At 44.1% G+C, this 17,659-nt stretch overlaps 1 protein-coding gene across 13 annotated transcripts in view; it reads left to right on the top strand.

The window, feature by feature from the left end:
- Positions 1-17,659, top strand: part of PLEKHA6 (pleckstrin homology domain containing A6) — a 335,253-nt gene that overhangs the window by 244,025 nt on the left and 73,569 nt on the right. For 10 of the 13 annotated variants that reach the window (XM_075335646.1, XM_075335651.1, XM_075335645.1 and 7 more), the window contains 6 exons: positions 1,444-1,515; positions 1,596-1,704; positions 6,678-6,779; positions 7,981-8,053; positions 8,640-8,740; positions 15,364-15,539. In XM_075335646.1, the coding sequence (XP_075191761.1) occupies positions 1,603-1,704; positions 6,678-6,779; positions 7,981-8,053; positions 8,640-8,740; positions 15,364-15,539 (554 nt within the window). In that variant the 5' untranslated portion in view covers positions 1,444-1,515; positions 1,596-1,602. Of the gene's footprint in view, positions 1-1,443; positions 1,516-1,595; positions 1,705-6,677; positions 6,780-7,980; positions 8,054-8,639; positions 8,741-9,278; positions 9,344-15,363; positions 15,540-17,659 lie in introns of those variants that run through there. The other 3 variants (XM_075335649.1, XM_075335655.1, XM_075335654.1) reach the window with 2 other exon arrangements.

Raw genomic sequence — 17,659 nt, 5'->3', positions numbered from 1 at the left:
CGCCGTCCAATCCGGATCCAATATCATCTGATCGGTTTGCTGGAAGGCATACCGATCAGATGATGTGTTAGGTTAAAGGATGTGAATCACATCACACATCAGCTGATTGTATAAAAGCCGGTTATACAATCAGCTGATGCATCAGTAGAAAAAAAAAAAAAAATAATACTCACTTATGTGCTGATTACCGGCAGCTCCTGGAGCGATGGGGCGGGAGTCTGATCCTGTCCGATCGCTGCAGCAGCTGCCGGTAATCAGGGATGAAGTCTCCTGACGCATCCGCTGATACCGGCCGGGCGCCCGCGTCAGCCCGAGACTCGATCAGCTGATGCGTCAGGTGACTGCATCAGGTGATCCATCGCCAGGTCCTGCAAGCAAGGTCCTGCCCCGGGGAGACTGCACACAGCCGGAGCGGGGGTAGCGATACCGTGAGAGGAGCTAGGAGCGGGCATGGCACCGCGAGGCTGCAGACAGGTGAGTATAACTTTTTTTTTTTTAATTCTACTGTTAACTTTTGTTTTCGCAGCCGCTTCCACCTCCTGCCTGTACATGGCGCCGCACGGCAGCATACATGCACAGGACGGGAGGTGGACGCGGCGGTGACGGTACCGGGAGGATTCATGCTTCTGTCTATACTGACAGAAGGAATCCTCTTCCTGTACACGTCACTTTACTACCCACCTCCTGCGCTTATAGCTGCGTTTTTGGTCTTAGAAACGCACCAAAACGCAGCTATTTGCGTTTCTCATTGCGTCTTTCAACATCCCATTGAACTCAATGGATGAAAAGCGCAGTGAAAAACGCGGGAATAATTGACATGCTGCGTTTTTGTGGTCACCACAAAAACGCAGCTGAAAAAAAACGCTGTGTGGGGACAGCAAAAATGAAAACTCATAGACTTTGCTGGGGAAGCAAAGTCATGCAGTTTTGAGGCCAAAAACGCACCCGAAAAACGCGCAAAAACGCCGCGAAAAACGCACCGTGTGCACATAGCCTAATATTTGGCTTAGAGGACAGTGAAAATTGCAAGATCTCTGTGATGATTGTTCAATATAGATTGTGATATGGCAAATTAAAAAAAAAATCTTAAAATTAAAAAACATTTATCATATAAACCTGATATAAATTGGTCATTTTCCGAAGACACATTGCCTCAGTGTTATAGCTAATGTACTATCTATAAAACAAGTGAAACGTAGCTAAAATGAAGTCACTGAAATAAATTATTTAAGGCCTTATGGGACACTCAGAGGTACGAGGGCACAAAAAGCCGTTGTATCTGAGTGTCCCATAAGGCCTTAAATAAGGATCAGTGTTTGGTGGCACATTGTGCGCTGTTGCAGTGTCATATTTCTGTGATGTCATGCCACTCGTATGCGATTAAAGCTTCTATTTTTATGCAATATATATTTATTTATTTATTGACTTTCTTTATTTCTACAGCCACAATGCGCACTTTACCACCCTCCTGCACCCAGTGACCGGACTGATCCCCAAAAAAACTGGGCTACTGGGGTGAGTTTGTAATCTACTTTTACAGGACTCTACATGACTGATGCATTGTTGTAATCTTTCATCTCTCGGTTTCTCTGCAGGTCTGAGATGAGCTCAGAGGCAGGAGGAAAGCGCACCACCAACCTAGCCAACGAAAATTCCCCATTCAACATGGTTTCTGACACCATCCAGGAGGGTCCTAGCATAAGGGTGAGCTCACTATTTTCCCGAAAAGATCTGGTAGTCTTAATTTCAGAAGCCACACAGTAAAGGGGTTGCCAAGTCCATTGAATTAGTTAAAGGGAATCTGTCACCAGGTTTTTGCCACCTAATCTGAGAACAGCATAATGTAGAGACAGAGACCCTGATTCAGCGATGATACTTATTGGACTGCTTGGTGTAGTTTTCATAAAATCAGTGTTTTATCAGCAGGAGATTATCAGAGGACTAGTAAACCTGTTGCTAGGTAGTTAAGCATATTCATGAGCTCTGTGTATGACCCCACACCCTTCAATGATTGCCAGCTTTCTGTGTACACTGCACATGCGCAGAAAGCTGTTAATCAGTAATGTGGGTGGGGTTATATAAGGCTCAGCATTCTGAGAACTTATAGGTCTACAGGAGAGAAATCAAGGGTTTTATCAAAATGACAGCAAACCGCTCAGTAAATGACACATCGCTGGAATCAGGGTCTCTGTCTCTACGTTAGAGAAAGACCTCGCTTCACCTCGCGTAGGTGCTCTGGAGAAAACACTCAGTAAATAGAGTGGGGTAACTCCGGCACACTACTAATTTCTTGTAAGAACCAAAGAAACATAGTAAATTGAAAAAATCTTTTTTTCCTTTTTATTTTGTTCGTGAAAGGTGAAACAGCGCTATACAAAGGTCTGCCAAGACGTTTCGGCCAATCGGCCTTCCTCAGATCGGACAAGCTGGAGAGCAGCAGGAGTTGAAGGAGTAGAAAAAAGGGGGGGGGGGTTGTTTAGATATGCTAGACCTTATATTGGATAGCAGAATAAATGGTGGTGTACACAGAAGTACCTATGTGGTTATATTGTGGGTAGTGGGTGACTCTCTTGTCAGGAGGGCACATTGGGTACGGTAACCGCAATGCGGTGCCTGGAGATTGAATGTGGGATCATCAAATATCGTCAACTAAGGCACACGACCTGTGTTAAGGCAAGCTTCTAGTACGCTTTAATGTAAAGAGATCATTTCATTTCCATGCTCCATGTGTGCCACAAGTACGCTTGAGTGCTCAGGGATCCTGTTGTTTCAAGGTGGTTGTAGCTCCACTGAACTCCACAGGACGCGCGGTTCAGTCCCCCAGCACCTCTGACACCTGCCGGTAGTCGCCCGGACTCCCATCACCCTCCTGGACCTCCTTCTATGCCTAATCTCTGGAGCCATAGGTAACTACCTGGGTCAGATCCTGCCTTACTCTATATACCCTCTGACCATATCCTGTTCTCCAGCCCTTGGTATTGAACTGTTACTCGAGCTACAACCACCTTGAAACAACAAAAATGAAAAATCTGAAAATCATAACAGCGGGTACCTATTTGTAAAACCTAATGAATATTTGTATACCTTTTTATAATACATGTGTACAGTCATGGCCAAACGTTTTGAGACACAAATTTTGGTTTTCACCAAGTTTGCTGCTTCAGTTTTTATAGTGGCAATTTCCATTAAAGGGAACCTGTCACCTAGAATATGCGTTCTGACCTATCAGTAGACGCATGTGTGCCCTAATTACATTTCCCGACTCATCCTTGTGCTATAAAATTGTATAATATGAAAGTAATAAAAAACGTTTTATTGCCTTCATATTTCGTATGTAAATAGCAGGGAATGTGGTCACAGGGGCGGTGCCTTGCCCTATGGACGTCTGCATATTTCCGTGGTATCACTCCCCTGTGGGCGTGATACCATGGAGCGACGTCCCCATCGCTCATTCTATGCTGCGCGCATTGCAGCAGGCTTCATTTCCGGGTGTTCAATCGCCGGCTTCAGACAAGGAGAACCCGGAAGAGAAGCCTGCTGCAATGCGCGCAGGATAGAATGAGCGATGGGGACGTCGCTCCATGGTATCACGCCCACAGGGGAGTGATACCACGGAAATATGCAGACGTCCATAGGGCAAGGCACCGGCCCTGTGACCACATTCCCTGCTATTTACATACGAAATATGAAGGTAATAAAACATTTTTTATTACTTTCATATTATACAATTTTATAACACAAGGATGGGTCGGGAGGTGTAATTAGAGCACACATGCATCTGCTGATAGGTCAGAACGCATATTCTAGGTGACAGGTTCCCTTTAACACAAGATTGTTGTGAAAAGTGATCAGATGAATTACAAATGAAAATCAACTATTTATTGAGTCAACAAGAACTTCAAAGAGTAAGGTTTAATTGTGGTGAAGAAAGCTTCAAGAAAGTCCAGAACGTGCTGGGACAGTCGCCTATTTATGTTATTTAACTTTTTACAGCGCCATTAATTCTATAGCATTTCCAGACATCATCATTACTGTCCCCATAGGCACTCTCCATCTATTCTCCTTTGCAGTATGCCTCTGGAGTGTGGGAGGAAACTTGAGTACCTGGAGGAAACCAAAGCAAACAAGGGGAGAACATACTAACTTGTTGCAGCTGTTTAGATATTTATTATATTTATATTTATTCTGTGTTGAGACTCCTAACAGAGGCTCCATGGACTTTTTTGATTTAGATATTTAAACACAGGACTCCAGCGCTGTTAAGCTACAGTGCTAACCACTGAGTCACGTGCTGCTCCTATTTAGCTACAGGATTGTTTCATCACTAGTGCAGAGCTTGCTCTGAAATGGCAGCAGGCAGGTGTCCATGCTTTTGCACACACAGTGACCCTAACATTCTTCAGGATGTACAGGGATTCTACTCTAGGCGACAGGGGGAAAGTTATTTTCTTTGAAGCTCTCACAAGGCTATTTGAGACAGCTGATAGAATAATTCTCCAGAAAAGAAAAGGTGAGCGCTACCATGTGACTTTTGTTATTCCAACAGCAAAGCATCCTGAGATAATTCATGTGTGAAGCTGCTGTCATTCCCATGTAGTAGGCTCATATACAATTTTGCTTAAGAATACTGCCATAAATAGTGTTCTCTAAACATCCTCCAAGAGCAACTTCTCCAAACAATCTAGGAGCATTTTGGGGATGAGCAATGATTTTCCAGCATGATGGAGCACCATGGCACAAGACCTAGCTCATGTGATGGCACAAGAGATAGCTAATTGGCTTTGTAAAGAAAACCTTGACATTTTTGGTCCATGGCCAAGTAAATCCTCAGATCTCAATCCCAGTGAGAACCTGTGGCAAATCTTCAAAAAGCGATTAGACAAGAATGCGTTGTCATTAGACAGTATTTGGAGCAGAAGGGGATACCTAGCAGGTCAGGGCGAAATGCAGACTTCTTATAAATAAGGGACAACACTAAATATGTAAGACTGTATTAACTTGATATATTTGTCAATAAAAGTTTAAAAACATATGAGATGCTTCTAATTGTACTTCAGTAAGCATGAAACCTGTAACTATAAGATCTAAAAACTCTACAGCAGGAAATTTAGTGAAAACCAAAATGTGTGTCCGTTGCAAAACCTTTTGTCCATGGCGTATAATAAAAGCTTTTGATCAGACTTTACTGTTTGTACAGTTTTAAGTAAATATTGATACTAAACCTTGCCTAAGTTCTGATGTGTTGGAAACCAAAGGGAACCAAAACCATTGCATTTTTTGGCCTTCCCTTATTGTTTGTTTTTGTCTTTCTTGTCTTTCATTTTGGTTATTGCAGTCCTGTATATTTATATCTAGCCATACTTCCTGGCAAAGGACATTACAGTAAATGTGTTTTGGACTAGTCTGAAACCCAACAGTAATAATATTTATTTTTTATCAGTCCAGCACTCACTTTTACTGATGACTGCACATTTTCAACACTCACTTTTACTTACCGTAGCTATAGGTGTCCATGATAAAATTCTGTCTGTAGCCATCATTAGAGGAGGCTGACTGAAACAGATTTATACACCTTCCATTGAACCTATTTAATAAATCTGTTTTCAGTAAGCACCGTAAGGGTGTGTGCAGACAGTGCATTTTTATCTCGTTACTTGATGTGTTTTTAGTGCAGTTTTGACACAAAACTACAAGCAAAGCCTTATGCCAATGAAGGAAGGTGCCGTTCCCAGGCTGCCACACTCCTTTGCTAAAGAGACTCTGGGTACTCATGGGACACCGATTGGGGTGCACGACACTTACTGGTTTCTTCATGCTGGTGGTCCTCGTCGTAGACAGTAACACATGCAACACCAGAGTCCATTAAGCCAACCAGAAAGTTCACTTCTTTTTGCCACCTTCCTCTTAGTGTGGGCTACTAATTTTCAACCAGACCCCCTCTGCTAGCTTGGATCTCGTCCTCAAGCTCCGGGGTCTTTTGTCTCCTTCCACCTGACTCAGTTCACCTTTGTCGAATTCTGTACCCCAGCGGTTCTCTACCGGACGACTCTTTAAGCCTACCGGGGTGAGCCGTAGGCTCCAGACCTTTGGAGGCTCCCTGTCAGGTCCAAGCACAAAAGCCACATCTTCTCACTCTTAAACCGTATTCCAGACTGGCCCCTCTCGATACCTCCCAACCAACCTCTATCCCTCATCTGTTACTACCCCTTTAACCCTATCTATTCCATCCTGACGCTATTTCAGCCCAACCACTAGGTGGCGGCTTTGGTAACAGTCCTGCTCTACTGTATCTGGATCTTTCACCCAGCTAGCAGCGTAACATATTAACATACATACGTGTCCACATAGCCTAAAAGGGTTCCTCAGCTCCCCTGAGTTCTACACATATCTGCACGAATTCCAGTATCTTACACTTGTCCTATACGTGAGAACCCCTTTACCACCCTGATGGCTGCAGGAACCTCTCAATATTCAGAGAAGACCATAGTGAAATGGTCAGAACAGAAATAATTGACTAATAATGCATCATGTGCTGTATGCACACCAGGACACTTTTATGTACCCTAGAATGCATATACAGTCCTTACAGGGCTTCAGTAGCGGAAGTGATTTATTTTTCTGTGTAATGTTGTGGTGTTCACTAAGAAGAATGACACCGTATTTCTTGTTTTATGAAGTCTCGACCATCCAAGAAAGGCATCGCCTTTGGGAAACGCTCCAATTCAATGAAGAGGAATCCAAATGCCGAGGTCACAAAGATAGGCTGGCTATATAAACAGGTGGGTACATTGTGGGGGGCAGCCAACACAAGATTAACTTGGCATTGTGACAGCGAGTGAAAATATAGTCCGCTCTGAGAAACTGGTCTCTCTTTTGGTTTTGTTCACCCGATTTGGTGCATTAGGTAAATTCGGTTATTTGTGTTTTTCATTGCGTTTTTGAGTGCTTATTTTCACTTTTTCCGATACTTTTTTTTTTGTTATATTACATTTTAAATAAAACTGCCTCGTATTGGAAACGTCCGGTTACTTCGCTTTGATCGCTTTATTGATAATGTCACAAGCAGATGCTATGCATTTCTGCTGCATAAATGCAATAAAAATGCATGTGTTTTTATAAGCGGATTTTGTGCATCTCATTTTATTGTATGTGGAAATCCGCAATTAACAGGCATATTCAATGCATAAGACATATTCTGCGGATTCCAAACTTGCAATTTCCAAAGCACAGCGCTATGAGATTTATATAGATTCCGTTCAGTTTTCAGGAACTGTAATACAGTGGGTTTTTTTCTTTGCGCACAAAAAACCGCAGTGGTTAAAACTCGTCAAATGCTCAGAATGGTGCAGGAAGGGTTAATGACGCGCTGTCATGAATAGAAGGAAACTTCAGGAAAAATTAATGCTTTTAACGTGTTTTGGAACGTTTTCTTCTTCATCAGGTCAAAATCACATTGAACTTGATTTTCACCTGATGAAGGAGAAAGAACTTTCCGAAACGCTGTTGTAATATAAAATCACCATTAATTTATCCTGGAGTTTCCTTCTATTCATGGCAGCTCGGCATTAACCCTTCCTGCATCATTCCAAATCTATCTACATGTGAGGCTCCAGCAGCCATGTTATACGCCAGTACAGTGGTGGTGACTGTCACAACCCTCCAAGGTGAGTCGGCCTCTCTGTACTTTCACCCTCATTCATCACTCGGGTAAGACCCTATTTGCGCTTCTCTGTTTTACAGCTTTTATTATGGATGCTCATCGTAGGAACTACTCCAATGAAACTTTTCGAAAGTAATAAGAAAATCTGGGATGTTTTATTATTTCCCAGCTTTTTACATTTCTAAAATGTCATCTACTCTTTGCAATGCCTGACCCTCTAACCGGATTTTGTTTTCCGTCCTCAAGCTGCTGATTTTTATAATATTTTTCTCATTTCGTGTCCTTTTTTCTTCCTCTTTGCTTGTCCGTGTTGTCCGCAGGCCAGTTCCGGAGTGAAGCAGTGGAACAAGCGCTGGTTTGTCCTTGTTGATCGTTGCCTCTTCTATTACAAAGGTACACAGAAAATGTCGAAATCCCAGTGCCAGGTTATTTTTTTTTTTTCTAAAACACCCCCTTGCCAGAACAGATGGACGGAGGACCTCTGATCCCATCTGTTGCCAGGTCCCAATTCACCTGTGCTTAGGCAAGGAACAGGTGGAGTGTGAATAATTTATCAGTGCCCTATTGTGCTACGTGTGCACGTGAAAAGCCTCCCACACATTATTATCACTGGCAGGCATACATGTACTAGGATTATCTCTGTAGGCAACATATTTACTATTGCAGCGTCCATGAAAACAGCATTGCTTTTGGAAAATAGCCTGGCAGAGAAATAGTTACATCAGGTGCATACTGACGATCTGTCATCCTCCCACTGTCACTGCCTCGCAGGGCTCTCCCTTTCTCCGGCGTTTTGTTCTGCAGCAGGTGTTTTTTGTCTCCTTGTCACGGGTTATTTAATGCCTTTTGCTCTGCGTTCACATTTCCGCGTTGTATGTTCCCTCTACACACCACCTCTCTGCCTTCCTCACCGTCATCTTTTTCCTTTCTCTCCTCGTGCCTCTTTCTTTCAAGTTTCTCACTGTTTTCTTAAATTCAGATGAAAAAGAAGAGGGGATTTTAGGAAGCATTCCCCTGCTGAGTTTTCGCATTGCGCCTGTTCAGCCGTCGGATAATATCAGTCGGAAGCACACCTTTAAGGTCAGTAGGACTGCAGAAGAGTAACTATTTGTTTATCCATTCACGGATACTTGGCACTGATGTGTATATATTTGCATAGTTAGAAAGTGTTCACATGACTACCATTTTTCAACATTGTTTCCTGATAATTAAGGTGACCGAATTGATTAAGAACCGGTATCATCCAATACTTATGACTCTGTTGAAGGATTGCTCTTTCTTAGGGCAAATACTTACTGATGACAGTGACATGTTTAAAAGGGAAACAAAATAAACAATTTTAATATATAAATAATTATTCTTATTTTTTATTAATCGAAACCAAACCAGAATTATGTCCATCAGTTTACTTCTTTCCGAGGGTATCCGATGATTTGGGAATCTTTAAACATGAAGCTGTCTTTAGTATATTTTATTCCTAAGATATCCATATTTTTTTATGTTGCGACAAGTCATATAAATCGTTCATTTAAGCCACATTTGGGGGTTTCTGCTTTGAGTGATGCAAGCCCCCAGTGTATGCTGCCTCTCTCACCTGTTCTGTCTTCCCTCCTGTGCTGGTGAGAGGATTCCATGGAACGTACCCCTGCCAAGAGCCTGCCCCCTGCAGAGTCGCTGTGCTAGGTAGTAAGTCCTGCTGTACCTGCTGCATGCTCACATTATCCACTCCCTGCATGGCACAGGCCAAGCCTGCATGATCATAGACACTACATTCACATACAGACCCATGCATGCAGCCAGATGGAGGCTACGCTGTGCCATTTGCTTGAGGATGGCTGGTGGATTCAGAGGCCTTTTTTACTGTGCGTTGGGAATTCATGCATGGGGATCCATATTTCAATATCTTACAACATCAATAAGTATTTGGTGACTGTAATACAGAATAGGTACAGTATGATATGTTTTAGTATCATTAAAAGTCTTCTTTGAAATGATTGTCCTTCACGAGCGTGATTTCACACTGAGTATTTCTTGGGGAAAAAAAGCCAAAGTTTCTGATGCAGTTTCTTGAGCCAAAGCCTCTAATGTAATTATAGAAACCCTTAGGGCATGTTCACACTACGTTTTTTCCAGATGTCAAAAATGTCCGTTTTCAAAGCAGAAGCGCTTTAGGAAACACTCCTTTTTCTCTGGAGATTTTAGCATCCTTTGGTTGTTTCCTCTACGCTTTCTTTTAGCATTTTCTGGCCATTGTTTTACTGGGGTTTTCCGGAAATTAAAAAAAAAAAATCTATGAGAGTTATCGTAGTTTTAATTTTTATTTCATAAATCAATTGTATCAATTAAAATAAGCAACTTTGGAGTATATCATATCAATGAAATCCCCTTCCCCTACCTTTTCCGCCAGGATTGATCATTCATTCTCAAAATTCTATATTCTATAGGTCCCGTCACACACAACGAGATCACTAACGAGATCGTTGCTGCGTCACCGTTTCTGTGACGCAGTAACGATCTTGCCAGCGATCTCGTTATGTGTGACACCTACCAGCGATCAGGCCCCTGCTGTGAGATCGCTAGTCGTTGCAGAATGGTCCGGACCATTTTCTTCAAAGGTGATGTCCTGCTGGGCAGGACACATCGCTGTGTTTGACACCTAAAAATGACCTCCTATACAGGTCGCTCATCGTTCCTGCATCGTTGGTAAGGTCTGATTGTGTGACATCTCACCAGCGACCTCCCAGCGACTTACCAGCGATCCTTATCAGGTCGCATCGTTTTCGGGGTCGCTGGTAAGTCGTTAAATGTGACAGGGCTTACCGTATTTTTCGGACTATAAGACGCACCTGACCATAAGACGCACCCTGGTTTTAGAGGAGGAAAATAGGAAAATAAAATTTTAACCAAAAAATATGGTCATGACACACTGTTATGGGGCGAGGATCTGCTGCTGACACTGTTATGGGGTTAATGTCCCCAAATTCTCTACTAAAGTACCCCATTCTGATAAGGATCCTCCTGCCTTGTATATGATCCTGCTCATATACCCCCCATCCTGCTAATAATATACCCCCCATCCATCCTGCTCATGATATACCCCCATCCATCCTGCTCATGATATGCCCCCATCCATCCTGCTCATGATATGCCCCCATCCATCCTGCTCATGATATGCCCCCATCCATTCTGCTCATGATATGCCCCCATCCATCCTGCTCATGATATACCCCCATCCATCCTGCTCGTAAAATGCCCCCATCCATCCTGCTCATGAAATGCCCCCATCCATCCTGCTCATGATATGCCCCCATCCAACCTGCTCATGATATGTCCCCATTCATCCTGCTCATGAAATGCTCCCATCCATCCTGCTCATGAAATGCCCCCATCCATCCTGCTCATGAAATGCCCCCATCCATCCTGCTCATATGCCCCCATCCATCCTGCTCATGATATGCCCCCATCCATCCTGCTCATGATATGCCCCCATCCATCCTGCTCATGAAATGCCCCCATCCATCCTGCTCATGAAATGCCCCCATCCATCCTGCTCATGAAATGCCCCCATCCATCCTGCTCATGATATGCCCCCATCCATCCGGCTCATGAAATGCCCCCATCCATCCTGCTCATGAAATGCCCCCATCCATCCTGCTCATGAAATGCCCCCATCCATCCTGCTCATGAAATGCCCCCATCCATCCTGCTCATGAAATGCCCCCATCCATCCTGCTCATGATATGCCCCCATCCATCCTGCTCATGAAATGCCCCCATCCATCCTGCTCATGAAATGCCCCCATCCATCCTGCTCATGAAATGCCCCCATCCATCCTGCTCATGAAATGCCCCCATCCATCCTGCTCATGAAATGCCCCCATCCATCCTGCTCATGAAATGCCCCCATCCATCCTGCTCATGAAATGCCCCCATCCATCCTGCTCATGAAATGCCCCCATCCATCCTGCTCATGATATGCCCCCATCCATCCGGCTCATGAAATGCCCCCATCCATCCTGCTCATGAAATGCCCCCATCCATCCTGCTCATGAAATGCCCCCATCCATCCTGCTCATGAAATGCCCCCATCCATCCTGCTCATGAAATGCCCCCATCCATCCTGCTCATGATATGCCCCCATCCATCCTGCTCATGAAATGCCCCCATCCATCCTGCTCATGAAATGCCCCCATCCATCCTGCTCATGAAATGCCCCCATCCATCCTGCTCATGAAATGCCCCCATCCATCCTGCTCATGAAATGCCCCCATCCATCCTGCTCATGAAATGCCCCCATCCATCCTGCTCATGAAATGCCCCCATCCTGGTAAATGGCGTGTATCCTGTGGCACAGGAAAAAAAAAATAAACGTTTATACTTACCCTTCCTCACTCCCTGAAGCACCGATCTCTGTCTCAGCTGCAGCGCCGCTGTGTGGAGCCGTCACCGGTGTCTGCAGCATCACGTCTTCCTGTCTGTGCCGGCGGTAAGCTGATCGATTCTGGTGGATACTAGCGGCGCGCACAGCGATGACGTCATCGCGGTGCGCGCCGCTAGTGTCCAGATCAGCTGACCGCCGGCACAGACAGGAAGACGCGATGCTGCAGGGGGGCGGCTCCACACACGGTGACGGGTGAGTACACTGATTCACTGCACCCCGCGCTGATAATGATACACGGGGGGGGGCAGTGAATACAGCCGCACATGATCACTCCAGGCTGTAGTTGCCAGGGGTGATCACGGCCGGCTGCTAATTATTCACGCACCCCCCCCCCCCCCCGCCCATCACCCCGCCCATCACCCCGCCCACCTGTCAGCGCCGGTTTCGCTGAGAGATGATGGGCGGGAGGATGGGCATGCATATGTAATGAGCGGGCCCACGTGGTCACGGCAGGCTGATACAGCCTGCTCGTGCCGCCGATGACCCGCTGCACCGCGGCACCCTCATTCCCCGCAGCCTTATAGTCAGACCATAAGACGCACCCCCCACTTTCCCCCAACATTTGGGGGGAAGAAAGTGCGTCTTATGGTCCGAAAAATACGGTATGTCTTATGTCTTCTCCTATGTAAATGGGAGAGGAGACAGGGGCAGAGAGCTAGAGGAGAACTCCTCCTTCCTTTGTTCCCTGCCTACATAGAATCTTATCACTACCAATTGCCATCTCTTATCTCTGTAAAGTAGCACTGTCTTCCCAAAATACTGATGTTATGTGTGAATTGGGAATTTTGAGACAGAATATCAGTCCTCTAGGAGAAAGAAGCAGATATCACTGATAAGATATATTATATAATTTCTTATTTCATGTGTACTATTGATTTATAATATAAATGTAAAAATCAAAGTTACCGTTTGAACATTGAAGCAAAAGTGCTGACAAAAACACTGAAAAAGAGGCTGATTGTCTTTCTAGTGGAAAACGCTAGAATGTACATTTTACTTCTTTTAAATGCTTGTTTTTGGAAGCCTTAAAGGGGTATTCTCCAGTTCTTAAATTTCATTAATCAGCTAGACAGCATGAAAATGAGCAGGTTTGCAATTGACTTGCTTTTTCTATCTGCTGTCATAATGAGAGCTTTTATCTTTTATAGAACAGCTGGTTTCCACCCTGGACAAGATGCGCTAGTAAAGGCCCCATCACACACAATGAGATCGCTAACGAGATTGTTGCTGAGTCACAGTTTCTGTGATGCAGTAGGGATCCCTTTAGCGATCTCGTTATGTGTGACACCTACCAGCGATCAGGCCCCTGCTGTGAGATCGCTAGTCGTTGCAGAATGGTCCGGACCATATTCTTCAAAGGTGATGTCCTGCTGGGCAGGACGCATCGCTGTGTTTGACACTGTGTGACAGGGTCCCAGTGACTGCCAAGATCGTTATAAAGGTCACTACTGCGACCTGTATCGTTACTGAGTTGTTGGTAAGGTCCGACTATTTGACATCTCACCAGCGACTTACCAGCGATCCTTATCAGGTAGAATCGTTGTCGGGATCGCTGGTAAGTCGTTGTGTGTGACTGGGCCTTTACATTCAAGTAAAGTGGTGACTCTTAATATCTCAATCAGCTGCCTCCAGCCCATTGATTTCTATACAGTTTCTGAAGAGATACAGTTATAAATCACCAGCCTCGCAGCTTCCGGAGCAGGGCTACTAGACATGCCCTTGGCTCTCAGCTCTCAGGAGCTGTGTGCTTGTTCAAATGCCCTGTTATCACCATGTTTAAGTAAAGTGATAGCAGTGTAGACTCAGAACAAACTACTGAGACCTGAATATATTGTAATAGAACTTGTTCTAAGCTTTATAATTTGCTAAATCTACTCTTCGCAAGAGCTGTCACTTAGAGGAAATCTGTCAGCAGGTTTTTGCTATATAAGTTGAAGCCAGCATTCTGTAAGGGTTAAAACCGAAAGTTCAGGCATGCCTGTGTTGTCACAGTCTGATCTTTTGTTTTTGTTATGTTTGTTTTAGCAGTTGGACCCTTATCATTGCTGTGGCTGGCTTTCTTCTGCCATGTTGTCCAGCACGCCCCCAATGATTGACACCTCCATGTCCATATACAATCTTTATAGAGAGCCTAGTGTGGGAAAGTTCAGCCCTCTGGGCTCTGCTACATGACTAAAGATAAAAATGCATATTGTGTCAGAACGGCTGCACTCAGTAATCTAAGTGATAAATTGTTAGATTCAGAATCTCTTTGCCTACATCATGCTCCTCTCAGATGAGGTAACAAAAACCTGCTGACAGATTCCCTTTAAGGAGGAGTGCCCGCCCTGCCAAAAACTAGGAAGTGACAGAGATTGGAAACCTTTAACAGAGAACTGGAGAATACCCCTTTAAGGGTTGAAAAAAGTTCCAAAGCTTAAATATTTTTCGTGGAAATTAAAAGGACCATTCTTTTAATCGTTTTGTTAGCGCTTTTCCTTCATTTTTTGGGGGGAGCAGACCGCGTAGTGTGAACATTCACTTATGCTTCTTCTTGATGGATTCACTTCTGTGTTTGGTTAAAAAAAACTCCATTAAAAACTGCATTGGCGTTTCCCCCAAATATCAGTATGTTGTGAAAAATCACCCTAATAAAGCTTAATCATTCTACAAAGCACTCTTGTGCATCTTTCTCATATACTTTACCTTTCCTTTCCTTATTTTCAGTGAGTGGAAACATTATTGTGTACACTTAGACCAATCCTGGCCTAATACAGCTTTCATAACAGTATTTCAGGGTATGAAAGTACGTGGATATGGCGGAGGGCTGGACACTTCTGCATTGACAGGTTTTGATGGGTATTAGGTTTGTATGAGGTTTAATCCTTTAGTTGTAAGCAAGAATGCGCCCATTCACTGACCGCAAGCTTAGATCTTAAAAACGATGGGAGAGCGAAACACAAAGTTTAATAGAAAGTTGCAAAATTTTGCATTTTACTGTGACTAAACTTTATCAGACTGGACACACCTTTTGTGTATTGTTCAATTAAAACCAAATCCCTTACGCCTCAGCGCCACAAATACTATATATTATAAAATATTACATAGACAATGACACAAATTAGGAGACATAAGACATAAATATTATTTTGTGTGCTAGTCTAACAAATACATGGGTTCTCAGGTCTTGGGATTCTTACTGGTAACTGTCTTTGCACGTGTAACTTCTGATGTTTTTGCATTATTAGCTCCTTTCATTTTTGCTTTTGTACCTTTTCCCACAGGTAACAGTGTGTTGGGTTGGGGATGATACTCTCCATAATGAAGCCCAAATGTCTCGACAGGCAGAACACGCTGGCATTCGCACTTACTACTTTAGTGCAGAAAGCAAAGAAGAACAGGAGGCTTGGATACGAGCAATGGGCGAGGCATCACAAGTACAGAACGCTTCCACTCCTAGGTCTGTAAATTTATTGCATACATTGGGATATGTATATCAATTCCATCTTGACTAGACAGAATTAAAGGGAAGCTGTCACTGTGATTAACCCCCCAATTTATATATATGGGCATGCAGGTCTTTGAAATGGAAATCAATTGACACTAGCTTTTGTTGAATTCTCGAGCAATTAGCATTTTTATTCATATACAAGTGATTTAAATATCTGTGCTTGACAGAGCACTTAACTGCTTTTCAATGTTGTTTCTTCTCCTAGAACCAGCTTCTCTAACCTGATTGATAGCTCACTAACTGTATGACATTAGGCAGTAGGCAGGGAAATCAGACAGTGAGCTATTAATCAAGCTAAAGTAGCTAGTGCTGGGTGGTGAAACTGCTTCAGTAAGCAGTAGCTCCATAAGTGCTCTGTCACGGCCAAAGCACTTAAAGGGGTACATTAGAAGATAAAAAAAATCTTCTACTGGCCCTGCCTTCATAAACTATAAAGATGAGAACTATAGTGATGTTCTACACCCTCACATTTCCTGTGATTCAGTGTGACACTGGAGCTGCTCTTTTGGTGCTCCCCCTTCCCTCTTGGACATTACATCACACATCAGGCAGTGCGGCCTGCTCCTGGTGTCTAATAACAGCCAGCCCCCTGATATCTGCTTCTGCTCCGTCTGAGAGCAGGGGTCATGGCTATGCCCCCTGTCCTCGGACTGCAGGTGAGTAGACAGTATCAGAAGGCTGACTGTTACTGGAAACCAGGAGGAGGCCACACCACCTGATGTGTGATGTAATGTCCCAGAGGGAAGGGGGAGCACCAAAAGAGCAGCTCCAGTGTCACTATATTACAGGTACGGTGAGGGTGAGTAACCGCACTATTAATCTCATTGTTATAGTTTATGAAGGCAGGGCCAGTAGAAGAATTTTTTGCCTCCCTGGGGTACCCTTTACCACCTCATTTGCATATACATACAAATGCTAATGATTTGAGAATGTAGCAACAGATAGAAGACGATATAAAGATGTTAATATTTACATTTCAAAGACCTGAATGGCCATATTTTCAGTTTGGAGGGGTTGATCTCACTGACATATTCTATTTAAAATTAATAAGATTCATCAGAGATTCATGCTGTTTGATAAATCTGACTAATTTTTATACTATTTTGTCTTTGCGCCACCTAATAGTTGGCTTATACACATGGTGTCACTCGTTAGGCCACACCCACTTTTCAGTAAACCATACCCCTTTCTGTAATGCGGGCGTCACACGGTACGTACTATCGTGCGATTTCACGAGCGATCGTACCCGCCCCCGTCGTTTGTGCGTCACGGGCAATTAGTTGCCCGTGGCGCACAAAGTCGTTAAACCCCCATCACACGTACTTACCTCCCGGAAGACCTCGCTGTGGGCGGTGAACATCCACTTCCTGAAGGGGGTGGGACGTTCGGCGTCACAGCAACATCAAACAGTGTCCGGCCAATAGAAGCGGAGGGGCGGGGATGAGGGGGACGTAAATATCCCGCCCACCTCCTTCCTTCCGCATTGCCGACGGGAGCCGCGGGCTGCAGGTAAGCTGTGTTCATCGTTCCCGGGGTGTCACACGGAGTGATATGTGCTACCCCGGGTACGATGAACAACCAGCGCAAAGTAGAATAAACAATTTTTTAAAAATGAGCGACGTGTAAACGATTCGCGATTCGTAACCGATTTACGATAGTTTACAGACGCTCGTAGGTGTCACACGGGACGACATCGCAAACGATGACGGATGTGCGTCACGAAAACCGTGACCCCAACGACATATCACACGACAGATCGTCTCGTGTGACGCTCGCATAAGGCTGTGCCCACTCGTCAGACCAAGCACAAACAGTAAACACTGTAAATATGATGCAAGTCATGAACCAGAGTTTTTGGCACGTTACGCAGGAATAGTGGTGCACTTAGCTTGATAAGAATGCTCCATTATGTACCTGTATGATGAACCCTTGTATACAGAATTACATGCAATGTAAAGTATGTGCCCACTTTCTTCTAGATTGATAAGAAATAGAGCTAGATACAAAGCAGAATAAATGTAAACCTGATAATGAGAAAAGATTCAGCAAACCGCTAAAAATGTTCTATT

This window comes from Anomaloglossus baeobatrachus, chromosome 2 (genome assembly GCF_048569485.1).
Source record: "Anomaloglossus baeobatrachus isolate aAnoBae1 chromosome 2, aAnoBae1.hap1, whole genome shotgun sequence".
Lineage (NCBI taxonomy): Eukaryota > Metazoa > Chordata > Amphibia > Anura > Aromobatidae > Anomaloglossus > Anomaloglossus baeobatrachus.
This window is presented reverse-complemented; position numbering and strand designations above follow the sequence as displayed.